Raw genomic sequence first — 27,341 nt, 5'->3', positions numbered from 1 at the left:
CTGCGCAAAAATATTATTTGCTTAGATTACATCAGTATAAAACTTGTCTGGCCTGCATAAGTTGCACATGAAACAACTGCAACAGGGTTTATATTTCACACTATTAATTCTCTTTTACTAGTTTATAATTTCATCAATAGTCTAGTAAATGAAACAAAAGAAAACCTTACCATTGTTATCTTTATTTTTATGAGGCGAATCCCTTGGTAAAGTACCATAACATGATATATCTTGATAACTAGAACAGTCTATGGCATCTAGATGACCTTCCAGCCAAACCTTGTGAGGTAAACGAAGAAAAAAATACATTACTTTTCAAGTAAAATAGCAACGTTTTCATTTGCTTTCAACAGAAATTCCTCTTTCCTCTCTAGTTTCACATCACTGCTGGATTGGAGCAGTACATCATGTTTTATGATTGTATGGCTTTGGATCAGTTAATATAGGGGTTCTCAACCCCTAGGTCACAGACTAGAACCAGTCCATACATGTTAGAAATTGGGCCATGAAACCTACTGTAAAGTGTGCATGCAAGGGATCCAAGTTATGCATTCCTCTTTGCCACCGCCCCGTGGAAAACTTGTCTTCCACGAAACCGGTCCTGGTGCCAAAATAGTTAGGGATCGCTTAGTTAATAGTGATTAATATTTATCATTATCCCATCCAATGACAAAAGTTGCCTATTTAGTATGACTCTCTGGTAGTATTTACAATTACAAAACCTACTGATAATCCCAGTCTGGATTTGTAACATTTTCAGCCTTGGAAACCCCTGGTCTATTACAAGTGATTATTAAATCTTATGACACAAAGAAATCTAAAATTGCTTCTATAAAACATTGTTAGCAATTATTCAATTTTATATGCAATTTTCATTGATTGAATGGAATAAAAATTAAAGCTTCCTATTTCACCTACTTCATGGGAAGTATTAATATCAAGGTCAAACATTTCAATATATTTTAGATTATATTTTATGCGACAAAGATTCCATTGCTGACGAGGTGTGCCCAGCCAAGGCAACCACTGTCCCTTCACAAGGCCAAAAGACATGGGGCTAGGGGGAGTTGAAGTGTTCACTGTAGTCATAAACATGGGTAGGGTACCAAGTACCACAGGATTGCTGCAACGGTCATAACTTCAAGGACCAGCCATAACTACTATTTTTAGTGCCATCATCATTTTGAGTGGTCAGTCATTGAACAAATGGTGATTAAACAATGACTAATCTGTGACTGATTATATATTTTAACACCCATGAAACAATTAAAAATTCAAGTATTTATATTGTTTAACTGTTTTAATGCTATTGCAAGCTAAAAGACTTATCCTTCAGCACTGACTGAATAAACATGGTTCCAACTATCCAATGCTTTACAGTGGCATATTGTGCAAAAACATCCTATAACTATTGGTGTGTAAGAAATAAAAAAACCTTCTAGGTATCTTTGTAATTGGTACAATTGCATTGTAGCTATTTTTATAATTTCCCTCATCTATCAAAAGGAAACATTCTGTTGAATTTAACAAGTATTCACTGATTTTTTTTTCTACTTATACCAAATACTTATTCTAAACAATCTTCAATCATTTTCCTAATTGTTGCTATATAAGATTTTAAACGATACTATATAATCTTGTATTAAAAATGAAGAAAAAAAGGATTTGTAATCATATTTTCAAAATACTTTAAAATACTAAATATATTGCCAATAATTCCAATACCTTATCTTCATCACAGCCAGAAAGATCTAATCGACTAGAAGATACCTAAAATAACAACCATAACAAATTTTAATATAATGAATGTTATCCACCTGCTATGAAATTGCACTACACTCCCGGGCTAACTACTACTAAATTTTGACATATTTGTACATGATACTAACATTCATAGTAAACAAAGCTTAATCTACAATTCATCATATATTTAGCATTGATTTTTCTAAATGTAATTTTGAGTGTATCTACCAAATAGTTCCTGGATTTTCAAAAAATACAACTGAGATTTCTAAATGTCTTTTTAAAACATTTATTCAACTGACATAGACAACCACTGACAGAAAGATTATAGGTGGCTTAGAAAGCAATTTATTTTAGAGGCAAATTTCCTAATAGCAATAGCACTTAAACTTATATACCACTTCATAGTGCTTTATAGCCCTCTCTAAGCGGTTTACAGAGTCAGCATATTGCCCCCAACAATCTGGGTCCTCATTTTACACACATTGCAGGCAGCTGGCAAATAGCAAAATAGTCTGCAATACTGCATTCTAATCACTGCGCCACCATAGCTCTTCTTATAACTACTACTTATCTTAAACCATTTTTCCATTCTATAACTTAATCTGGATATTAGCAGGACCACTTTTCTGCCCAATGCCCATCCTATAAGAGCAGGCAAAGTTTGCACACAAAGGTCCCATCAATTAAACAACATGTTATGAGCCCAGGAGTATGCTTATCCTACCCCAACCCTGTTTTTAATTCAGAATGCCTTCACAAAGCTGGCAGATATTGGGTAGGTTCAGTTTGTGGACCAGCTGGACGTGATATAACTGAAGTTTCTCTCTTTCTTGTGCATAAATGCTTTATCTTTTTTATTATTGTTATTATTATTCCTTGTTATTGTAGTGTGTTTTTAATCCTCTGTAAACCACCTTGAGCTGCTCTGTGGATTGGGCAGATTTAGAAAGTGAGTAAATAAATAAATAAAATGTCCCAAATAAACTAGAAGAAATTGCTAATTTTGTATTGCAGGAAATTCCCACTTATTACACAATCTGAAATTTGTACCCATTTGACTATGACATTAACATTTATAGTAATACAGGAGTGCAACATTTTAGAAGATTATCTTACATTGTGAACATTTGGTGTGCTAATGCTCCTTTGCAGGTGTCGAGTCTTAGCAGAAAGAGCTTCTTTAACAGTGACTGCCTGTGTTAAAATAGAAGGAATATGCTGAATTCTACTTACTTTAACAGAGCTAGACATTTTGTTAACAAACATCATTAATTCTTACTTAGAACATGTTATAAAGGTGTATTGGATGATATTAGAAATAATTAATGAAATGTCATTATGTGGTTGTGTTTTTAATTTTGGATTATTTCATGCAAAAGGACGTTAAAACAATTATAGTCAAATGAGAATTGTGGGATGTTGATAGTAAGATATATAAAGATTTTTGATTTAAAATATACAATGTGATATGAACTATAACTAATGACTGTGGAAAAGATGCACGAAAGTTATTTGTAACCAATTGACACACTTCTACAATATGTAACGAAAGATGATTTTTGTGTGTGTGTTGTGTTTGTCTGCTTAATCAAAAATAAAAAAATCTTTTAAAAAAAAGAGCTAGACAATTAACAAGCAATATTATATGTTTATATATCTATTTAGAAACAAGGCTCCATTCTCAGAATATATGAAGATTGCAACATAAATCATATTTCAGAATAAATAGGAACCTCATTTATTTATAGCATGTTCTTTCTTTGCTGTTGCATTCCAGTGATAACCATTTTTATTACTTCAAGATGTAGCAATGACTGCTCATCATTTTAAAATATATTTCAAAAAGTAAGTTTTTACGGTGATCTGCCATCTACAAGTTGTCCTCGACTTACAACAGTTCATTTAGCGACCATTCAAAGTTACAATGGCACTGAGAAAAGTGACTTATACAATCTTTCCCATTGCAGCATCCCCATGGTCACATGATAAAAATTCAGATGCTTGACAACTGGTTCATATTTATGACTGTTGCATTGTCCCGGGGTCATGTGATCAACTTTTGCAACCTTCTGACAAGCAAGATCAATGGGGAAGCCGGATTCACTTAACAACCATGTTACTAATTTAACAACTGCAGGGATTCACTTAACAAACAGCAATAGCATTTAGACTTATACACCACTTTACAGCCCTCTCAAGTGGTTTACAGAGTCAGCATATTGCCCCCCCCCCCAACAATCTGGGTCCTCATTTTACCGACCTCGGAAGGATGGAAGGCTGAGTCAATCTTGTTGAGCCTGGTGAGATTCGAACTGCCAAATTGCAGGCAGCCGGCAGTCAGCAGAAGTAATGTGAGAGGAAAAGTCGTAAAATGGGGCAAAACTCAGTTAACAAATGTCTCATTTAGCAAAAGAAATTTTGAGCTCAATTGTGGTTGTAAGTCGAGGACTACCTGATACCAGAGTTATGACAACATTACGAAAACATTCAGGATTCAAAGTGCTTCAGATCAGATGGGAAAAAAATGCTTTGGAGGGCTCATGGGTAGACATGCCACACCTGTTGACACCTCCTTCAAGGAAACCCTATCCTATCTTGGTTCACATGGTAGCCATTCACTCCCATGAAAATGCATGTTTGAGTAAGGAGGCACTAACAGCATCGTGCCCAGGCCTGTCTCAAATATGAGTGCTTCTTTACCATCAACCCTTGACCTTTTCTGATTCAGATTCAAATACATCTCATACCTAACAACCAAATGCAATAAAGCCTAAAGCTTTTTTTCTATTCACCTGTCTCAGGCGTTCAAGACTCAAAATATTCTCCACTTGTAATACCCCACGTATATATTTTTCAATGTATGTTTCACCATCAGAGGTACCCTCATTTTCATTTCTGGCTGCCATCAGAGCTAGCGTCTCTCGGTCTTCAATTTCTTCTGTGGCCTAAAAAGTAAATTTTAGGTTTAATGCATGATTCCAACCTTACATAGTTCAGTCTGCAACAAGGTTCATATCAGAATGACTTAATATGAAAAAAACAACAATTAGGTATTCCATTTTCTTGATCGGAGCACAATTGTACTTACCTTTGGTATGTTGGATACTATTTCATAGGTCACACCACAAGCATACCATATGTTTTTAAGAGATATTCTTCGTTTGAGACTTTGTGTAAAACTCTAGGGAAAAAGTTAAACCGCAATTGAGCAAAAACTAGTGTATCAAATATGTATTGAATATTTTTTCTCAAATCTACTTCAGGCACAACACATATATGAACCTTTAGAAAGAGTATGTTATTTTTTCCATATGGTTCAACACACATCAATCATTTAAGTCCATGTGAAATGCTTTCAAACTGCAAAACTAAGTGGGAATGTATCTAATAAGTAATAGAACATAAAACAGTTAAATGTGAACTTTTCAAGGATGAATGAGATTTAACTATAATGCTAAAATGTATGATGGGAAATGGCATAGGGCTGTGATGCCACGCATGCCACAGGTGGCATGTGGAGCCATATTTGCCGGCACAGCAACCCATGGCAGCCCTTAGCTCTGGCGCACATGCCTTCCGGTTAGGCCGTTTTCATCCTCCCCGGGCTTCAGGAAAGCCTCCGGAGCCTAGAGAGGGAGTAAAACAGGCCCAACAACCCACCCAGAAGTTTGGGAATGAACTTCCGTCGGCCTGTTGGGCCCGTTTTTCACCCTCCCTTTCCTGAAGTCGGAGGAAGGCGAAAAACAGCCCAACAGGCCAACCGGAAGTTCATTCCCAAATTTCTGTTTGGGCCTGTTTTTCGCCCTCCCCAGGCTTTGGGAGCTTTCCTGAAGCCTGGGGTGGGCAAAAACGGCTTCCCCAGCCCGCTGGAAAGCCTCCAGAGCCCAGGGAGGGTGAAAATTCCCCCCACACGCAGGGGTTGCTCGAGCGGTGGGGGGGGGGGTCACTTGCGCATGCTCAGGTGTGTGAGCACACGCACACAGTTTTGGCACATCTTTAGAAAAAGGTTAGCCATCACTGACATAGGGTATATAAGATATCACTTACCTGCCTATTATAAATATTAACAGCAATCCTTTTACGTAACACTAATTCCATTGCAGCAGGATGGCTGAGTTGGACTGTAATTTTCAGAATCAAATATATTCTCTCGTTTTGAGGTGTCACTCTGTTTAGGTGAATTGAATCATGTACAGAAGAGTCCCAGGCTGCAGTGGCTGAAATCTAAAGGGATAGTTTGGTTGAAGGTGAAATAGAAAATGCAATTCACTTCTATGTGGATCTTAAGGGTAAAGATACCTTTTCTTGAAGAAAATCATTTATCATAGATAATGAAGTGTACATTGAGACATCTAACAGACGACTAAAGCAATACCCCATTACCTGTTAAAGTTGAGAGGGGGCTGGTGCTAGAATTCATAATTATGCTTCTAACTGCCATTCTAAGACCACTCCCACCAACCCTGACAGGGCAATATATATTTGTATATAAAATGAGAGCTAATTCCCCCCCCCTTCTAAAACTGATGTTAGTAATGAAAACTCTGCAAGAAAACAACAAAGCTCAAGAGAGCACCAAGAACCCCACACAGTTCAACCCTAAACTACAAATATTCTCTTCTTTTGTTGACCTAAATGCTTTCACATTTATCATATCCTCATTGAAAAGTCTAGGCCAAGTGGGAGGAGCAACTTAGTTTTAGGATATCCTTCTGCAGTGTAAGGAAGATCTTTTACGTATTTTTACATTAAGAAAAATATGCAATCGTATATCTTATTTAACATTTGGATTACAGTGAAGCTCTAACTAATGCTGCTTTCGTAAATCTGGTGTCCTCTTATTAGAACTGCCACTCCCAGAATTCCCAACTATAAGAAATAATGAGTATTAAAGAGTTTTGAGTGAAATAATATTATTTGTATAACAGACCACTAGTAATAGAACCAGAATAACCATAAATCTATTTACCTCATCCTTATTGTGCTTTATTATCGGCAAATAAAAAAACTGACTTCCATGCTCCTTTGGTAGTATTGAATTCACTCCTGATGCATGTGGACCTATTAGCTGTTCGTTGGCACTAAGATCATCAGCTACCCACAAAGAAAAGGAAGTTACAATTAAGGCAGAACTAATTTTAAATTCTACCCAGCATCATGTGGGTAGAACTATAAAAACACACAAAAACCGTAAAATAAATCCTAAATACAAATTGCTGAGAAATAGATTTCTGCTTGATTGGCAATCAATATCAACAGCTGGATTCTTGAATGAGGACAGTTGCTGATAGGGAGGTATTCAAGTTATTTTAAGTGCAATCTAAATGTATCATAATACTTGATAAAACTTGATTCAAATGTCTATAATAATCCTTCCATATTTCATCTAAACATCCATATTCCAACTAAATATAGCAGAATAGATTTCTTCAACAACAGCCAGTTCCTTGCTTAATTTATCACCCACCTTTATGAAGAAGCTGAAAACCTACATGCAATTTTTGAACAGATTTGTATTTTTTAAATTATTATGTTCCATAAGCTACTTTTTTATTTATGAGTTACCATAGTTTATTTCACTGCACTGCCTCAACAGAAAGACATCTAGATGGCCAATATTTTTTATTAAGATTCCTAAGTATATCTTTCCATATTGGAAAGGGATTTCATTGCCCAAGACTGGACTATTCTCAACAAATGCTGTACTTGCCAAGTCACTTCAGGTCCAAGGTCCAGTTGAAAACTTACTATTTTCTACGCAGCACTAAACTGTATCATGAATTCAGCTCAGTATCATGAATACCAAAATGGAACTTACCATTTAGATCAAGGAAAAGTACAGGGACATGTGTTTCCATTCCAGGAGGAGGGACCCTAATAAGAAAGAAACATATCAATCAATAGATTGAATCATAATTTGCATTGATATTTTAATGGTAAATTATAGGTCTCCTGGGTTATGAAAGAGGCAATGCTTCACATCCTCCTCCAAAGGGCATTCTTAGACCCAATGCTTTTTGGTAACTATTGTCCAATCTCCAACTTTCCCTACTTGGACAACGTTGTCAGTCTGCAGATGTAATCCTCCATAGGTTGGGGATAGGAGGGACTGGGCCTATAATAAAGACACACTATCTCCTGACCTTAGAACATAAAGCATCTCCAACTTCATGAAAGTAGGTACTCACTAAAACTTTCTCTTGGAATAAATGTACTGAATAGTTTAAAACCATGACACTATCTTGATGCAGGCTACATAAAAATTGTGGGTTAAAGCCAACATATTGAAAGGCACTTAGAAACATGGGGGATATCAATTCAGAGCATGGAGCACTGATTTAATGTTTTTAGCGACTAGTCCCGGCTAATGGGCAGCCTAATATAATATTTCACAATAACTCTGGAATTTCAGATGAGATTTGATCAGCTCATCAGATAGATGTCAGCGATGTTCTCACTTAGGAATTATACAGATGCCCCACCATTGACTTAGGTAGTAAGCCATTAATGCCTCAAACCTGACCATTCCATTCCTAATTCTTTCCCCCCCACTGCGCTGAGGCGGCGCAGTGGTTAAATGCAGCACTGTAGGCTACTTCAGCTGACTGCAGTTCTGCAGTTCGGCTGTTCAAATCTCACCGGCTCAGGGTTGACTCAGCCTTCCATCCTTCTGAGGTGGGTAAAATGAGGACCTGGATTGTTGTTGGGGGCAATATGCTGACTCTGTAAACTGCTTAGAGAGGGCTGAAAGCCCTATGAAGCGGTATATAAGTCTAACTGCTATTGCTATTGCTATTCTTCCTCTAAATTCTTTCTAACAGCCTTAAATTCTAATCAGTTTGAAAATCATGATCCTTAGATCTTTATAGGACTATTTAGAAAATATAGTAACACTTCCTTTAACTATTAACAAAGAGTACATTATGCAGAACCTGCTGTCATCTTGAATTACTGGATGAAAGACAATCAAATTATCTGGATGAGCCTATTACTGTTTGTCTCAAAATAAATTAAGGTCTCACCCAAAAGGTGCTTGCTCTTTCTATTTTATCATATAACAAATCCGTAAAATAGGTTGGACAGAGAGTGTGTGATTAGCCAAAGCCATTCATGACTGAAATTCCCAAATCCTAGTCCAACATCTTATACCACACCGGCCCGAATGACAAAGTAGAATAAATCTAAATTTATAACTACTGTACTAAACTGGGGAATGAGTAACTAATTAACTATATTAAATTAATTAATTAAATATATATTTTTTATTTCCCCCAAATTTCTATTGCAATCAGACTTGTAAAAACTATTCTAAAGATAAGCACTAAAAAACTTCACCAGGCCTAAGTGCACTTCTAGAAAACGGGAGAAAAAAAGAGATCAAATGATTTACTTTTTATTATATGATGATATATTACCCTATTGCAATTGGGTTGCTTCTGTTTGTCTTTGCATTGTTTTATGCTGCTAACTTTTCTCAGCTTGACGTGATATAAAATTTAACATTAAAAATAATCCCACATGCATTGTAACACAGCAACCTCCTAGCCCCGCATTTCGATACTCATGTGAACTTATTTTACACTGAATGCGCAATGTGAGGCAGTGACTCTCTCCACCTACCAGTTTGCAGGAGCGCCAGGAATACCACTGTTTGGTGCTGGGACCAGCACAGCATTTCTCTCCTCTGTAAATCCCACCCATTGTTCTACAAGCCTGGCTTCTCTTTCTATGTCATCGTCTGTTTTCTCTATAAGGCAAAGCAACACACAGAGGAGGCAAGAGACAGCATATTAGAGGCATTTTTTAAAAAAAGATAACAATATGTTTAATATGGTGGAGTGAGATATGGCAGATTATTTTTAAATTAATCCTGGACAAAACTCAGCTCTAACCTAACTCATGAAAAGGTGCAGAGAATAGCAAAAAAAAAAAAGATGATTAGGGGGCTGGAGGCTAAAACATGAAGAACAGTTGGAGGAATTGTTGGTTGCCCTAGAATAATCTAATGAAAAGGAAGGATTAAGGATGACATGGTATCAGTTCTAATATTTGAGGGGCTGCCACAAAGAAAAGGGGTAAAGCTACATTCCAAAGCACCAAGAACACAAACAAGAAACAATGGGTGGAAATTAACCAAGGACAGAAGCAACCTAGAACTAAGGAGAAATTTCCTGACAGTGAGAACAATCCACCAGTGGAATGGCTTGCTTTCAGGGGTTGTGAGTGCTCCATCACTGAAGGCTTTTAAGAAGAGACTGGACATTCATTTATCTGAACTGGTATAGGGTTTCCTGTTTGAGCAGGAGGCTAGACTAGAAGATATCCAAGATCCCTTCTAACTCTGATGAAGATGATGATGATAATGATTCTCACTGAAATAGCTATCCTGTTTCAGATTATAATCAACTAAACAACATCATGGTTGCCATATTAAAAGTTCTTTTTGAACTATATGATTTTGAAATATTAAAATAAATATTTGTAGGAGGCCATGACAGCACTATGCACCATCTGCAAACAATTATAAAGGGTTATAAAGGAAGCTAAGTCACAAGCCTCACAAACCTTCTTTGTTGTTGATTTTGTTAATTTGCTCATCTAAATATTCTTTGCGTTTGATTAGCGCTTCTGACCACTTCTCCCTTACACAGTTCAAATCTTCCTCCTAGTGGAAAAAAAGCATAAATTTGAAATGAAAATATACATATTTAGTTTTCTGCAGCTTCAGGTTTGATTGGAGAAGATTATTTAATCTTTTTTCTTATTGATACAGGGAAGAATAAATACTTCAGTTACAACGGTCACAATAAATTGCCCCAAAAGGCAAGCTCACCCAAATTGCAAATAGCAGAGAGAAAGAAAAGCTGGAAAATGCACCAGATTTTTCATAAAAATATTTCTCTATTTCAAAATTATTTTTGTAATTTTTGGTTTCAATCTAAGCAGGAAAGTAATGCAGCAGTCAACAAATTATTTAATAGCATAAGGAAGTGTTGATTAAATCAATGTAACAACCCTTGAAACTGCATCAATTTTCATATTTGACTCTTACCAATGCAACTAAACCATCCCCATGCAAAACGAAAAACCATGCAGTCATTCATGCTTTTTGACATTACTGGAATGTTTCATCTGTTCCTTAGCATATATTATCAAGAAGCAGCTTGAAGCACATTAGTAGCTAATTTGGGCTCAGACTACTTGTGAGAGCAGCTTGGTTGTGTATTTAAATTTGGATCTATGCAAATCAAACAGGAGTAAAAGTATATAACTTTTACTTTCCCACATTCTGACTCTGAAGCCACCTTCCCTTCAATCTACTTTAGAATCAGGAAGGTATCTAATCACAGAGGATTGACTAGGGAAAGGCCTGCAGAAATTTATTAATACCTTGCACTGGAGAAAAGAAATGGGGTTCCGATCTCATTCCCTATAAACCCCTTAAATTAGATCCAGATTTGTACATGATAAGAGTTAAATCTGAGTCTCAGAAAAAAAAATTTACAAGTAGTTAAGCTAAGTTTCAAATAATAAGTAACTGTACAATCTATTAAACTATTTTAAGAGGATATGTTGAAACTAATACTTGGGCTAATTCTGCTGCTTCCTAAAAGTTAAAAGCCTCTCTTAGATTTGCGTTAAAATGTATTATTTAATTCTGAAGTCTCTTATAGGTTATTATTTTTTTAAAGCATTCATTGATATCTTAAAAAGTTAATATATGATTAAAAATTGGATTTGTACAGCATTAAAATCAGAATAAAACTTAAAATAAATTCTGGATGATTACTATATTTGAAAATCTAATAGGATTTTGTATGAGATTAAAAATGTAGATATCCATACATTTAAAAAGCTTTCAACTTTGTGCAAGAATTATTCTATTAAGCAATTCACTAAATCTGAATGGTGTTGGAAATTGTTGAGAATATTGTTGAGTTGTGGTTAGGTTATATAGGCAGCTTTCATAAGAAAACCAGTGCTGCTTGCCTGAACTCCATCAATGTACAAAAACCTCTCATGTTTTTTTTTATTTAAATAAAAGAAGCACCTATTCAATCTATTGCATTTATTTTATATGCTGTTTTATTGTTGTTCTAATTATTTTGCAAGTCATTAAGAGAATTTTTAACAAAAAGTTTAGCTAAAAGCATTTTTCCATAAACAAATACAAGTGTATGGTATATTGATAGTTATAGATGTCAGGTGAAACAATATAGTTTATGGTCAAATTTAATCTAAATAATTAAAAAGGTCTTTAAAATCAGAGAGTACTTCAAAAGCTAGTACTGTTTGTGCTAATATTCTAGAAATGCTTTCATGACAATTAGCATTAGCTGTGCCCCATGCCATGTGATTTAATAGCAACAGCAGCAATACCTGATAACTATCCATATCACCATCATCATCATCTCCTTTCTGATGGAAAAAAACAAGCTTTATAAACACATAGAACATGCATTATTGGTAACACACCTCAACAAATGCAAGATACATGCAACACAGATTTGGGGGGGGGGGAACCCCCACCAAATTAACCTTAGTAGTTGACTAACACGCAAGGAAGCAATCATGTGTGTCTCCTCTCCGAAGTTCTGTTATCGGCTAGAGAGGTCTTCCGGAAATGCCTCTGCAGCCGATAACAAGAGTTCTGGATCAATCCAGAGCTCTGTTATCAGCTAGAGAGGCCTTCAGGAAAGCCTTGCCAGCTGTAGAAAAAAATGGGCCGAGGTGTGCGAGATCTGGCTGCAACTATCCTAAAGTAAGTACCGTATTTTCACCCATATAACCCGCGGGTTATATGCGTTTTTTACATGCACAGCGCCCCCCTGCGGGGTATAAAAGTGGGCGGGGTATACGCAAAATATTTTACACAGATTAACTACCGGTAAAGGGAGAGCTTGGGACCACCACTTTCCTCGCGGCAGTGGGCTGGCTCGGCGGCTCGGGCTCCTTTTCTCCCTTTTCCTGCTTGGGTTTCGGGACGCCTTCGTGAAAACCCCACCCCTGGCTATGGGCGAAGTGACCAGGAAGAAGCAGGAGGTGAGAGGAAGCCCAGATTCTGCAGCCCCTCGCCTTCTCTGGGCTTGGAAGCAGGAAGGGAAGGGGAGGAGGCGGCGGCGTGGCTGTGGCTCCGTTTTCACACACACACACACACACCCCTCCCTTCTTCTGCTTTGCTCTGTGAAAGGGCTTCACTGCCGAAGCATTTTGGTTTTAAAAAAAAAAACACCGTCCCTTTCTCTCTCCAGTTAACAGGGCCAACCCAAGTGGTGCATTTTATCTGGGAGACGCCACGCAACGAGGGAATCTCCTTTTGGGGGGGGGGTGAGACGCTGACAGAAAAAGGGCAAGCAGTGGCCGTGTGAGGCGGCCTTGAGAGCTCCAAACGACCTACCGTACTGGCTGGCGAGGTTAGTTCTCTAAAGGCCGTTGAAAGCTCCGGGGAAACCCCTTTTTCCGCCCTCGGAGCCCCCGGTGCTTCCTCACCCCCCCACACACTTTTTCCTCTTTGGTTCACCCCACCCCCGCCCTCAAGGGCCCGGGACTCTGGGAAAGTGTGCAGCTGGGGGGCTGGGGAGGAGAGAGCGTCTACCGTTCCTCACGGGAGGCACTTCGAGCCCCACCGTATCTGAGAGGCTCTTAGTCGTCGTGTGGGAGAGGAGAGAAAGGTTAAAATGTTTTTGAAACATAAAAAGAATCCTTTGTGGGCAAACTTAAAGCTGCTGGGCTGCACGGGCTTGCTGTAAATTGAGGGCATGTTTTGCCTTTATTTATTTTGCCGCCTCCCCTTCCCTTCCTCGGAGGGGAACGCTCGGAGCAAAAGGGACCCCCGCCTCGTTAAAGCCGCATCCGACGCTTCACCTACAAACGATCCCGATTCTCCCGCGTCCTTCCTTCCTTCCCTCCCTTCAATGTACCGTACTCTTCCTATAAAGAGAAGGGAAGCGTGAACAAACTCCGGGCAGGAGATGGGCTCGCGTAGAGGTACCAGAAGTTTAACCGTTTCACCTAAGCCACAGCTCGTCCTCTCTTGGGACAGCCTTCCGCCGACATTAAAACGATGCGTGAACTTGCGAACAACTGTGGCAGGCACGGAAGGGAGGGAGGGAGCGAAAAAAGAAGCGAGAAACGGATATTTTCTCCCTCTCGTGAAGGGGGGAGGATCTGGTGCTTTCCGGCTCGGGCTCCTTTTCTCCCTTTTCCTGCTTGGGTTTCGGGACGCCTTCGTGAAAACCCCACCCCTGGCTATGGGCGAAGCAACCAGGAAGAAGCAGGAGGTGGGAGGAAGCCCGGATTCTGCAGCCCCTCGCCTTCTCTGGGCTTGGAAGTCTGGCAGGAAGGGAAGGGGAGCAGGCGGCGGCGCGGCCGTGGCTCCATTTTCACACGCACACACACACCCCTCCCTTCTTCTGCTTTGCTCTGTGAAAGGGCTTCACTGCTGAAGCATTTTGGTTTACAAAAAAAAACATCGTCCCTTTCTCTCTCCAGTTAACAGGGCCAACCCAAGTGGTGCATTTTATCTGGGAGACGACACACACACACACACACACACACACGACACGTGCGGCAGGAGGAGCGGCGTCCTCCGCGCTCTCGGCTGCCACAAACGCCACGCAACCAGGGAATCTCCTTTTGGGGGGGCAAAGCAGGGCAGTTTCTCGCCGTTCTGCGAAGCTGGGAAAGGATGCGGGAGTTTCCTTCTTCTTCCTGCCCCCCTCCGTCTCCCCGCTGCCACCTTTCAGTCTCCCCAGCCTCGTCCGGGAGAAGCGGCTTGGTGGCGTCTTCCTTTCGTACCCCGGTGCGCCTCCCTCGCCACCGCAAGTCGCCTTTTGCCCCCCCCCCCACCCACCCAAATAATAATACTAAATAAGCAGGTGCGCCGCTTGGGCTGGCTTGGCTTCTCGGTTAGATAAGACCAGCCGGTGCCCCCCCTTTTTTTTGCCGGTTTATTTCGTCGTCATCCGCCAACCCCAGAAATCCGTGCAGTTCGAAAGCTGAGCGAGGCGAACGACCCCGGCGAGGGTAGCAGTAGCGTCTGAAGAAGAAGCCTCCCCTTCGCAAAGGCTCTTCGGCTTCAGGCAGCCAGCGGCTTCACGAGAGGGAGAAATCCGTTGTTATTTTTTTGCTCCCTTCTGGCAGGCGAGAGAGCATCTACCGTTCCTCACGGGAGGCACTGCCGTATCTGAGAGGCTCTTCGCCAGAAGGGAGCAAAAAAATAACAACGGATTTCTCCCCCTCTTCTCCCTAACCGAGAAGCCAAGCCAGCCCAAGCGGCGCACCTGCTTATTTAGTATTATTATTTGGGGGGGGGGGCAAAAGGCGACTTGCGGTGGCGAGGGAGGCGCACTGGGGTACGAAAGGAAGACGCCACCAAGCCGCTTCTCCCGGACGAGGCTGGGAAGACTGAAAGGTGGCAGCGGGGAGACGGAGGGGGGCAGGAAGAAGAAGGAAACTCCCGCATCCTTTCCCAGCTTCGCAGAACGGCGAGAAACTGCCCTGCTTTGCCCCCCCCCAAAAGGAGATTGGGACACGACACGTGCGGCAGGAGGAGCGGCCCTTTCTCTCTCCAGTTAACAGGGCCAACCCAATCCCGCGTCCTTCCTTCCCTCCCTTCAGAGCGAGGAAGCGGCAGCTCGTCCTCTCTTGGGACAACTTGCGAAAAACTGGAGGGAGGGAGCGAAAAAAGAAGCCAGAAACGGATATTTTCTCCCTCTCGTGAAGGGGGGGGGATCTGGTGCTTTCTCCGCTCGGCGACTAAGAGCCTCTCAGATACGGCGGGGCTCGAAGTGCCTCCCGTGAGGAACGGTAGATGCTCTCTCGCCTGCCAGAAGGGAGCAAAAAAAGAAGCCAGAAACGGATTTCTCCCTCTCGTGAGCCTGCTCAAGCGGGGGGGGGGGGGAGTTGGAGGAAGGGGAATATCTTCCCGATTCCCCCATCTCCTCGCCCGTAGAACTGAAACGAGAGCTGCCCAAATATCTCCCGGCCCTTCAGGGCTGCCGTAGCGTGGAAGAATATACCGCACTCCTTCACTTCAGAGCGGGGCTAGGAGAGCTTTTCCTCCCACGGAGTTCAATAAAATAAAATAAGGTAGATGGAAGGGAGGGAGGAAGGGTCCCTCCCTCTTACTTTCTGCCCATTGAGATGAACCAGAGTCCTTCTCCCCGTAAAATCCCCCATTTCTCCCACGATCCTTGCAATAGCAATAGCAATAGCAGTGGACTTATATACCGCTTCATAGGCCTTTCAGGCCTCTCTAAGCGGTTTACAGAGAGTCAGCATATTGCCCCCAACAATCTGGGTCCTCATTTTACCCACCTCGGAAGGATGGAAGGCTGAGTCAACCCTGAGCCGGTGAGATTTGAACCGCTGACCTGCTGATCTAGCAGTAGCCTGCAGTGCTGCATCTAACCACTGCGCCACCTTGGCTCAATGAGGTGAGGCCGCAGGCAAAGCGTTGAATTCCCTGGCAAAGAACAAATGGCAGGAAGGGAGAATCCGGCTCCTTTATCGTAGGGAGAAGAAAAACCAACCAACCCCCCAACTTCTCCCTTCGTTTTCATTCCTTGCCCTTTCCAATTGTCAAGCTTTTTGCCTCATTCTTCCTACTTCCCATAAAGAGAAGTAAAACTCCTTAACCGGGGTAGGCTTTTAAGGCACCTCCACCCTCTTCAACTCCTCCCCCCCTCCCTCATACACACATAAAGTGTCCCGCTTTGCCTTCCTTTCCCCCCCCCCCAAACGTGTCTGCTGCTTCAGCTTCACATGCCTCAACTCTCTTCCAGCTGCATAATTTTGGTTTAGGACCCAGGGCTTTTTCTTCTTCTTCTTTTTTTTTTAAGGAGAGGTGATATGTGTGTGTGTGTGTGTCTCCTTTATCATAGGAAACGTTTCTGAGGTTTATGGAGCTTAAAGGTTCAAGTGCTTTTTGCCTCATTCTTCCTACTTCCCACGGAGAAGTAGGAAGAATGACTTGACTTCCACAGGACTTCTTCTCGTTCAAACACACACAAACACACAAGCACGCGCGCACACACACACACAAAACACAGAGGCGGGGACGCGGGTCGAGTGCCTCAAGATATCCCCACCTAGCAGCCTTTTCAGGGGAGGGAGTGGGGGGGATCGGGACTTCTACGTATCTCTAATTAGGCTGGCTTTGAAGACCTATTCAGCCCGTCTGAAAGGCTCTGAAGATAACCGGGGTAGGCTTTTAAGGCACCCCCACCCTCTTCAACTCCTCCCCCCCTCCCTCATACACACATAAAGTGTCCCGCTTTGCCTTCCTTCCCCCCCCCCGCCCCCAAACGTGTCTGCTGCTTCAGCTTCACATGCCTCAACTCTGTTCCAGCTGCATAATTTTGGTTGGCTGCGTACAGCCCACAAATCCCAACTACCCATTAAAACTTGAATAAACTAACCTGTTGCGTTATTTGAATTTTTTATTTATTAAAACAACGTTACCATATTTTCACATCAATATAAAAGAGCCCTATACAACCCAAATTAAACTTTAAAACATATTTGTCCTATTACTATAAATTGATTAAAATACTTTAATTGTCCTCTTCTTCACTCGATGAAGAAAAACCCTCAAAGGCATCGTCGCCCGAATCATCATTAAATGCCGCTAAAAGGGCCTCTAGGTGTTCTGAGGTGACAGCTTCTTGTCGCAGATCGTCATCTTCGTCTGCGTCTGAGTTGTCGCTTAGGTCTGAAGCACCTTCTTTTTCATCAGCAATGATGCCCGCCTTTTTAAATCCATTCAGGATAGTATCAGGAGAGATTTTTTTCCATGCATTAAGCACCCAATTGCAGGCTTCTCCATGGGTTGCACGACGCAAACGACCAGACGGTGTAAAAGTATGAGTCCCAGACTGCATCCATTCATCCCATTCAGCGCGAACATAAGTTTTAAATGGATGATTTACTGCAATATCAAGTGGCTGAAGTTTGGAAGTTAAACCACCAGGGATAACAGAAAGATGGGCCCCAAGGTTGTTCAGTTTCTTTTTAACGTTTTCGCACTTATGTGCAGCCATGCTGTCAAATATTACCAAAGATTTCTTCGAGAAAAATCCGCCTGGTCGGGTTCGGAAACATTTCTCTATCCATAACAGCATGACTTCATTGTCCATCCAACCATTTTTGTTGCAATGTACGAAGACACCAGGTGGAAATTTTTCACGGGGCATCGTGATTCGTTTAAATATAACCATTGGTTTAAGTTTTATTCCGCTTGCTGTACATGCCAGAACTACAGTAAAGCAGGTCCGCTCATGACCAGTAGTCGATATTGCCACCGTTTTAATTCCTTTTTCAGCGACTGACCTCGTGGCAGGAATGTCGAAGGCCATCGGAACTTCATCCATATTAATTATCTCAGAATGCAAAATTCCACGTTCTCTAATGTTCCCAATGGTAAAATCTCTAAAGTTAGCGACTAGTTGCTCCCAATCATTTGGTAAACGTTGTCCAACTGTTGTGCGCATACGCACGGATAAATTGTTCCGTTTCATAAATTTGCCCACCCAGGTTAAGCCACATTTGAAATTGGATATTTTTCGTTCAACGGCAATAAGCCTAGCTTTCATTTGGATGGCCAATGTAGAAACTCCTTGGTTATTCGCCCGCCTGTCTAAAACCCAGTTCTTAAGCTCTACCTCTAAATCCGGCCATTTTGCTCCAGGACCTCGTCTGGCACGTTTCCTAGGATTCATTTTCTCCAAGGCAGGCTTATCTTTTCTCCATTCTCTTATTGACTTTTCGTCAACTTCAAATTCTCGGGCAGCAGATCTGTTGCTGGTTGCTTCAGCACGTGTTACTACTTTAAGTTTGAATTCGGCGGTGTATGACTTTCGCTTAGGCATGGTTACCGGTACTTGAGGTAGCTTGAGGTAATATAATGAAATGGCGCCAATGTAGGTAATGTTTGAGGATTGGTTATAATGGGGAGGTCCGATGGCTAATGTAATGTTTGCCGATTGGTTTTAATTGGGAGGTCGATGGAATAGAGCTAACGTAATGTTTGCCAATTGGTTATAATGGGGGGGGTCCGTTTGCCAATTGGTTATAATGTGGAGAGGCGAGCGGAAGAAAGGAGGAAAGAATGGAAATCCAGACGGAAATGGCTAATGTAATGTTTGCTGATTGGTTTTAATTGGGAGGTCGATGGAATAGAGCTAACGTAATGTTTGCCAATTGGTTATAATGGGGGGGGGGTCCGTTTGCCAATTGGTTATAATGTGGAGAGGCGAGCGGAAGAAAGGAGGAAAGAACGGAAATCCAGACGGAAATGGCTAATGTAATGTTTGCTGATTGGTTTTAATTGGGAGGTCGATGGAATAGAGCTAACGTAATGTTTGCCAATTGGTTATAATGGGGGGGGTCCGTTTGCCAATTGGTTATAATGTGGAGAGGCGAGCGGAAGAAAGGAGGAAAGAACGGGAATCCAGACGGAAATGACTTTTCAAGGGATATTTCCTTCCTGCGGGGCGAGAGAGGGGTGGTGGAGAGGTGAAGAAGAGGGTGAGGCGTTGGGCTCCGGTTGGTATGGAGAAGGGTGAGCAATTGTCTTTTGGGGTCTTTTTGGGGGGGGAGATTGGCACGGTTGGACTCTCCTTCTTCCTTCTGATCACCTCTTCAGCTGACTGTTCGGGCTGTGCAGTTCCGCCCGCAGGCGATGCCCCTTTGATCCGAACCGCGCCTCCGCGGTTAATCTTCAGAGCCTTTCAGACGGGCTGAATAGGTCTTCAAAGCCAGCCTAATTAGAGATACGTAGAAGTCCCGATCCCCCCCCACTCCCTCCCCTGAAAAGGCTGCTAGGTGGGGATATCTTGAGGCACTCGACCCGCGTCCCCGTCTCTGTGTTTTGTGTGTGTGTGTGCGCGCGTGCTTGTGTGTTTGTGTGTGTTTGAACGAGAAGAAGTCCTGTGGAAGTCAAGTCATTCTTCCTACTTCTCCGTGGGAAGTAGGAAGAATGAGGCAAAAAGCACTTGAACCTTTAAGCTCCATAAACCTCAGAAACGTTTCCTACGATAAAGGAGACACACACACACACACATATCACCTCTCCTTAAAAAAAAAAAGAAGAAGAAGAAAAAGCCCTGGGTCCTAAACCAAAATTATGCAGCTGGAAGAGAGTTGAGGCATGTGAAGCTGAAGCAGCAGACACGTTTGGGGGCGGGGGGGGGGGAAGGAAGGCAAAGCGGGACACTTTATGTGTGTATGAGGGAGGGGGGAGGAGTTGAAGAGGGTGGAGGTGCCTTAAAAGCCTACCCCGGTTATCTTCAGAGCCTTTCAGACGGGCTGAATAGGTCTTCAAAGCCAGCCTAATTAGAGATACGTAGAAGTCCCGATCCCCCCCACTCCCTCCCCTGAAAAGGCTGCTAGGTGGGGATATCTTGAGGCACTCCCCGCCTCTGTGTTTTGTGTGTGTGTGTGCGCGCGTGCTTGTGTGTTTGTGTGTGTTTGTACGAGAAGAAGTCCTGTGGAAGTCAAGTCATTCTTCCTACTTCTCCGTGGGAAGTAGGAAGAATGAGGCAAAAAGCTTGACAATTGGAAAGGGCAAGGAATGAAAACGAAGGGAGAAGTTGGGGGGTTGGTTGGTTTTTCTTCTCCCTACGATAAAGGAGCCGGATTCTCCCTTCCTGCCATTTGTTCTTTGCCAGGGAATTCAACGCTTTGCCTGCAAGGATCGTGGGAGAAATGGGGGATTTTACGGGGAGAAGGACTCTGGTTCATCTCAATGGGCAGAAAGTAAGAGGGAGGGACCCTTCCTCCCTCCCTTCCATCTACCTTATTTTATTTTATTGAACTCCGTGGGAGGAAAAGCTCTCCTAGCCCCGCTCTGAAGTGAAGGAGTGCGGTATATTCTTCCACGCTACGGCAGCCCTGAAGGGCCGGGAGATATTTGGGCAGCTCTCGTTTCAGTTCTACGGGCGAGGAGATGGGGGAATCGGGAAGGTTTTCACGAAGGCGTCCCGAAACCCAAGCAGGAAAAGGGAGAAAAGCAGGCTTCCTCCTCCGTTTCTTTAGCCCCCACCGATCTCAGCTGTTTCCCTTCTGCGTTCCTCCAACTCCCCCCCCCCGCGTGAGCAGGCTTCCTCCTCCGTTTCTTTAGCGCGCCCCCCCCATCTCAGCTGTGTTTTTTTTTTAAACCAAAATGCTTCGGCAGTGAAGCCCTTTCACAGAGCAAAGCAGAAGAAGAAGCCGCACCGCCGCCTGCTCCCCTTCCCTTCCTGCCGGACTTCCAAGCCCAGAGAAGGCGAGGGGCTGAAGAATCCGGGCTTCCTCCCACCTCCTGCTTCTTCCTGGTCGCTTCGCCCAGAGCCAGGGGTGGGGTTTTCACGAAGGCGTCCCGAAACCCAAGCAGGAAAAGGGAGAAAAGCAGGCTTCCTCCTCCGTTTCTTTAGCCCCCACCGATCTCAGCTGTTTCCCTTCTGCGTTCCTCCAACTCCCCCCCCCCGCGTGAGCAGGCTTCCTCCTCCGTTTCTTTAGCGCGCCCCCCCCCATCTCAGCTGTGTTTTTTTTTTAAACCAAAATGCTTCGGCAGTGAAGCCCTTTCACAGAGCAAAGCAGAAGAAGGGAGGGGTGTGGGTGTGTGTGTGTGTGTGTGTGTGTGTGTGAAAACGGAGCCACAGCCGCACCGCCGCCTGCTCCCCTTCCCTTCCTGCCGGACTTCCAAGCCCAGAGAAGGCGAGGGGCTGCAGAATCCGGGCTTCCTCCCACCTCCTGCTTCTTCCTGGTCGCTTCGCCCAGAGCCAGGGGTGGGGTTTTCACGAAGGCGTCCCGAAACCCAAGCAGGAAAAGGGAGAAAAGCAGGCTTCCTCCTCCGTTTCTTTAGCCCCCACCGATCTCAGCTGTTTCCCTTCTGCGTTCCTCCAACTCCCCCCCCCCGCGTGAGCAGGCTTCCTCCTCCGTTTCTTTAGCGCGCCCCCCCCCCCGATCTCAGCTGTGTTTTTTTTTTAAACCAAAATGCTTCGGCAGTGAAGCCCTTTCACAGAGCAAAGCAGAAGAAGGGAGGTGTGTGTGTGTGTGTGAAAACGGAGCCACAGCCGCGCCCCCGCCTCCTCCCCTTCCCTTCCTGCCGTTTCTTTCCCCCCCCCCCCATCTCAGCTGTTTCCTTCTCCCGTAATCGTCGCGGGTTATATGCGTGGGCGGGGTATACGGAAAATATTTTACACGATCCTGAAAACCTGCGGGTTATTTGCGTGGGCGGGTTATTTGCGTGGGCGGGTTATATGGGTGAAAATACTGTAGTAGGGCAGCTTCACCTCCCCATCCCCACCCTAGCTTATTTTTTACCTGTGCACCCTGGGGTGGGTGGGATCTTAATTAGGGTTTATTTTGGGGGTAGGGCTTATATTAGGTGCACGTGTAAAAATCAAGTTAGGACTTACTTTCTGAGTAGGTTGTATTTTCAGGGAAACACGGTAGTTTAGCACCAACCATACTTCAAAGTATGTACATAGTAGAGAGCTATAGCTCATTCTAAATAAAAATGAAAGTGTTCTAACTTTTTACCGCTCGCATCTGAAAAAGAAGCTGACACCTATGTGCCTATGGTATTCTGTAAGTAGAGATACATGTACTCATAGTGTTAACATAATTTGTTTAAGAACTTCTAAGTCATTGTTTGCATCAGGATAACCTGTGGTTTTTTTTTCAAGTTTTTGGAGGTAAACTTTCAAAAGCCCCAGCCAATCTGTTCTATGGTCAGAAACTCTGGGAATTTTAGTTCAAAATAGCTACAAATCACCAAGTTATTTAAAGGGGGAACAAGAGAGAAAATAAGAATATCAAGAGCCCATGACTTTGGCTTGGCTGGCACATATATTTCTTCCATACTGCCCAGGGCTTATCTATTTATCATTCCATATCTCCCAATAAAGAACTACTGATCTTATAATGATCCAAAAGTCACAAGTGAGTCAGAAGGACTCACAGTACTCATTCTGATATTGATGCAATGTTCCATTTATAAGTTACGATGTATAAACTTCGAGAAAGCATGTCAAATACACATGTTGACAGCTGTGTTACATGCCACCACTGAAAGACTAAATTTGCACCGTGCTTTAATATTTCAATATTTAAAAAGGCCTACCTGGTAACTGTCTAAGCCCCGTTGCAATTTGGTTGATCTGGCAGTCACACAGCCAATGGACACAGACAGAATAGCTTCAACCATAAGGGGCAATGTTCCTGAGTGTTGCACTGGCTTAACTACCACATGGACTCTACGAGAATGACCCTGCACAATTAAAAAAAGGAAGAGGGGAAGGAATATTTAAAAAATATACTAACACACTAACATTATTTTTTAGAAGAGAAAATCCCATCCACTATACCTGTCTAAGTTGTAAAATTCCTCCTGTGTTTACATCTTTTGCCTGGTGAAGCTCCACAGCTGCATAATCACCAATTTCATTTAGTTCTTGAATTGAAACCCACATTTCTATTCTACGTGTTACTTCATTCCACCTAAAAACGTGTAAAAGAAATCAATAAATATACTTTTCAAGAGCCTCAAAACAACTAATTCCTGATAAAGGTTCAAGGATAATAAAATACCTGTCTCTCAAGGTTCTAGATTTTGCACGAAGAGAATCTATTTCCCATATGGAGGTCCCATTTCCAGCACATCTGTGACCCCAGACCTCAATAGCAAGAGCTCCATCCGCAATGAACTCCAGAAATTCCTCTGTTACATTCACCACATAATCCTAAAAAAATGGGAACATTGACCACAGCAAACATAATGTATGCTCTGTATGGTAAAGAAGAAATAAATCAAATTCCCAGACTCAAACTGGAATGCAAATGTAGAGAAAATGCAGCTAAAGCTGTATGGATAATTCCATGAATCAATTCATCTGCACCAACATGTTGTACCACGCAGATTCCAAGATATAGTTAACAAATTTCTATTTTATAACAATAAAATGTTTTTAAAAATAAAAAAAAAAGTTTTTATAGCGGCGGATGCAATATATTTTGTATTGAAAACCTGTACCTCAGAATGACAAAGCTGAACTTGAAATGATTGCTCTCTATTACCCCTTTCCCATAAACTTTAATTCACAAGTTACCAGATTACTTATATTATCTTTTAAATTATACAATTATAAGATTAATTACACCATAATGTGTGATTTCTTTCTGCTTTTCACTAGTTCAACAAAACCAATGAAAAACATAAAAATATATTTTTCATTGGTTCTGTTGGTTTTAGCTAGAAGTGTTTGTGCATGTGTTTGTGCCTTTGAGTCAGGGTTGACTTTGGCCATACTGTATTAATTAATCCCTGCATTTATCTTCTCAAAAAAATTGGAAGTGGTTTTCCCACTGCCTTCTTCCTAGGGTTGAGAGGGAGACTGCGGTCCAAGGACCCTCAATTGGTTTCATACTGAGGCAGGAAGAGAATGTCCTCCTGTTTTGAATTTGAATTTGAATTTACTTTATTTGTATGCCGCAAATAAAGTAAATTTTTATAGCAGGCGGTCTTTAACCTCTATACCAAATTAGTTCCCTTCACTAATTATTTTATATTAATTGCATATGTTTAAAACTAACTGAAAATTGAGAAAAGCTTTTTTGAACAGTAGATGTAAGTCGAATCAATACATTGGATTCATGTTTATCCTCTAATACCAACTGTTCAAAAAAAAAAACAACGGCTTCTCACTCCTCTTAAAATTTCCTTTATTCATTGGTTTTTTCAAAAATTTAAATGATCCTACAGTTAATCCTTGCCCATGACCGTTAGTTCAGCAACCATTCAAAGTTACTGTATGATGGCACTCAGAGTTACAACTTCCAACACCCTTGTAGTCATGAGATTGCGATCTGGGTGTTTGGCAACCTGTTTCCACTGACAACCAGTCACAGCACCCCATAATAATCACTTGCAAATCACTTGCAATCTCCCTTACTGATTCCTCAGAAAGTCAATTGGAAAGCCATCAGGGAAGGTCAGAAATCTCTGGGATAAATCTTCCCCATCTGGGCATCCACCCCCACCTCTCTGTGCTTGTGCTGCACTCATTCACCCCTGTACACACTCCCTTACCTGCGCCTCCCTTGCCTCACCTAACCACCATGGGACTCAGTTAATGATGTCAACCAGGACTGAAGAGATTGCTGTTGCTAAGCAACATGGTCATGCTTTACGACCTCATTGCTTAATGATGTAAATTCAAGTCAAAAATACTGTTGTAAGTCAAGACCTATCTGTAGGAATTCCTACTAGAAGCAGGATACACAATGTCTCTCTTTGATATATGTAATAGCTTATAGTTTCTGGTGGTTTAATAAAATCGACAATTGATTACATTTCTAGATGGGAAATGTAGGGAAATTCTAGATGGGAAATCTAGGGAAAAACATAGAATTAATTATAATACAGGCAGTCCCAAAAATGTATTACTAACTTTAAATAGGCAGAAAAATGAGCTATTCTCTGAAATAATTTCTTTTTGCATAGACTACTCTTAAAACTAGCGAAGAGAAACCTCCATCTTAAAAACAAAAATACATATGTGGCAAAAGCAATACTCATTGTGGGTACTTGTTTTTGAGACACTATTCTTCATTTGATGTAGACAATAAAATGAACGGGGCTTGCAAATAGATACTAAATAATTTGCATTCTTCGTGTTTTTCATATGAATAAATATTGAGGATTTTGCATTTACAAAAATGGACTAACTCAAATCCCTTTACCCCACAGTATATATGCAATATACAAGTCAAAAACATAACCATGATGGTCTAAAGAGAAACAAATAATTACCCTACAATGAGAGAAAGTCACTGTGAATTGGACATCTTTGCCCAGAGGTGAAGGCACATCTGGATCGACAACTGGTGCTGCAACAGTTGGTTCACACTGATCCCAGAAGGTATATTGACAAAAGACAAAGTTTGAAAGATTCAGTGGTAGTCCCGTTGCTTCTTTGATTTTTACCTAGACAATTATGAAACATAAATTTAATAAACCAAAATATTTACATTTCTAAACAAGTATTTAGTTACAAAAATGCAGAAATATGTCTCCGATGGGAAAAACTCTCTCTCTTAATTAGCACAGTACTAGTGTTTTGATTCCAAAGGTTCTTCTGGTACTTCCAAAGGTACTTTTGGCACATTAGGATTCAGACATGGCCCTTCTCTGCAAATTATTAAAATGCTTATTTATTTTCCTGGAACTACGCAGCTGCCCTCCCAAGCTGTCATCTACAGCTGCTTTGAATGAGCTGCAGAAAATTGCTATGTTTGTGCTCCAAAACACTTTTTGACACAGAATCCAAATTGTTGCATGAACCTGAGATAGAAAGACAGAGAAGGCAGGGGATGTGTGGGAAAGGATCAACTGATTACATATCAATTAAAAATGATCCCTAAAGCAAATGGACTCTCAAATTGGGGTTTGGGGTGTTTTTGTTTTTTGTTTTATTCAGAGAACAGCAGCTTTTTCTAAAACTGATCGTGAAAGTGTTGTTTGAAATATGAATACATCTCCAAGAGAAAGAAATCAAAACTCTTATAAGATTAGGATTGGGAATTATTTCCAATCAAGGAGCTGAACTTGAGTTAACCCGAGAGGAAGTCACTAGAGGCTGCATACCAGCAGAAGGTAAGGCAACCATGAATATTCTCCCTGTTAACACATGTATATTCACTCACAGACACATATTTCCAGCCCTACTTTCTCTATTCGCTCAGACAAAGCAGCTGAGGGAAATTTTTCCTTGCTCAGTTCTGAGATGAGTTTCCTTTTTCAGTTCAGGGCCAAAGAAACTGACTTATTTTTCAACCCTTTCTAAATGGTGACAGAGAGAAAATAATTTTGTCGCCCATCCTATCCATTTGATTACAAAGCAGACAGAGCTTTTCTTCTATTTCAGTGCTATGGTCAGGGGCAGGGCCTAAGGAATGATGTATGTTGGGCATGAATCTCTCCCCCACCCAAAGTTTCATTTTGTCTCTTGTCTTCAGCACAGAATACAACCGGTCAGTACAGAATACAATCTGAAAACCTCTTATTAACAATTTCCATGTAACTGGCAATTAGCAGAACATAACTCGGATATAGATTTAACCCTAGAAAATGTAACTGGAAAACCAGTATTTTCCAGAGCATAAATGCGGAAGGAGCCACCCTGTCTTTGGGAAGCAAGCATTCCAAGAGAAAAGAAAGGCTTGTTTCCAAGGTTCCACTCCACCTATTTCCTGTAGGGTTGGAATCCTTTCTGTTGTCATTTCTGTGTTGCTGTACATTATAAGTAATCACCAACATCTTAAATTGAAGTTCCTTCTTCAAGATTGGCCTATCTTGGAATCAGACCAGGATCAACCGTCACTTGATCTTGTTGGAATTAAACCCCTATTTGTTTCTTCCTATCTAGTCCCACACAAACCCTAACTACTCCGTCAAGATTTTTCACACTATCAGCTGCTAAGCTTAGGTGAAGATATACACAAGCACATAAATGTTCTACAGCTCTGAACTGCCTGACCACGTTTCCCAGTGGCTTCATGTGTCACATAGGTTTTAATATTGTCGGTCAACTGAAGCTCTAAATATATTG

General features: G+C 41.8%; 1 protein-coding gene across 8 annotated transcripts in view; it reads right to left on the bottom strand.

Annotated features, from left to right (window-relative positions):
• Positions 1-27,341, bottom strand: part of KIF13A (kinesin family member 13A) — a 79,419-nt gene that overhangs the window by 13,255 nt on the left and 38,823 nt on the right. For 5 of the 8 annotated variants that reach the window (XM_087707403.1, XM_087707404.1, XM_087707407.1 and 2 more), the window contains 15 exons: positions 25,544-25,717; positions 23,323-23,474; positions 23,100-23,232; positions 22,856-23,002; positions 12,127-12,165; positions 10,312-10,411; positions 9,367-9,493; positions 7,565-7,620; positions 6,716-6,840; positions 5,794-5,970; positions 4,835-4,927; positions 4,539-4,691; positions 2,863-2,940; positions 1,726-1,770; positions 171-279 (listed from right to left, as the gene is read on the bottom strand). In XM_087707403.1, the coding sequence (XP_087563529.1) occupies positions 171-279; positions 1,726-1,770; positions 2,863-2,940; positions 4,539-4,691; positions 4,835-4,927; positions 5,794-5,970; positions 6,716-6,840; positions 7,565-7,620; positions 9,367-9,493; positions 10,312-10,411; positions 12,127-12,165; positions 22,856-23,002; positions 23,100-23,232; positions 23,323-23,474; positions 25,544-25,717 (1,708 nt within the window). The remainder of the gene's footprint in view (positions 1-170; positions 280-1,725; positions 1,771-2,862; positions 2,941-4,538; positions 4,692-4,834; positions 4,928-5,793; positions 5,971-6,715; positions 6,841-7,564; positions 7,621-9,366; positions 9,494-10,311; positions 10,412-12,126; positions 12,166-22,855; positions 23,003-23,099; positions 23,233-23,322; positions 23,475-25,543; positions 25,718-27,341) is intronic. The other 3 variants (XM_087707405.1, XM_087707409.1, XM_087707406.1) reach the window with 2 other exon arrangements.

The sequence above is a fragment of the Thamnophis sirtalis genome, unplaced genomic scaffold (assembly GCF_051295495.1).
Source record: "Thamnophis sirtalis isolate CommonGarterSnake01/CBP01778 unplaced genomic scaffold, rThaSir2_p1.2 scaffold_2, whole genome shotgun sequence".
In the NCBI taxonomy this organism is placed as follows: domain Eukaryota; kingdom Metazoa; phylum Chordata; class Lepidosauria; order Squamata; family Natricidae; genus Thamnophis; species Thamnophis sirtalis.
Note: the sequence above shows the minus strand (reverse complement) of the source record. Positions and strands in the feature narration are given on the sequence as shown.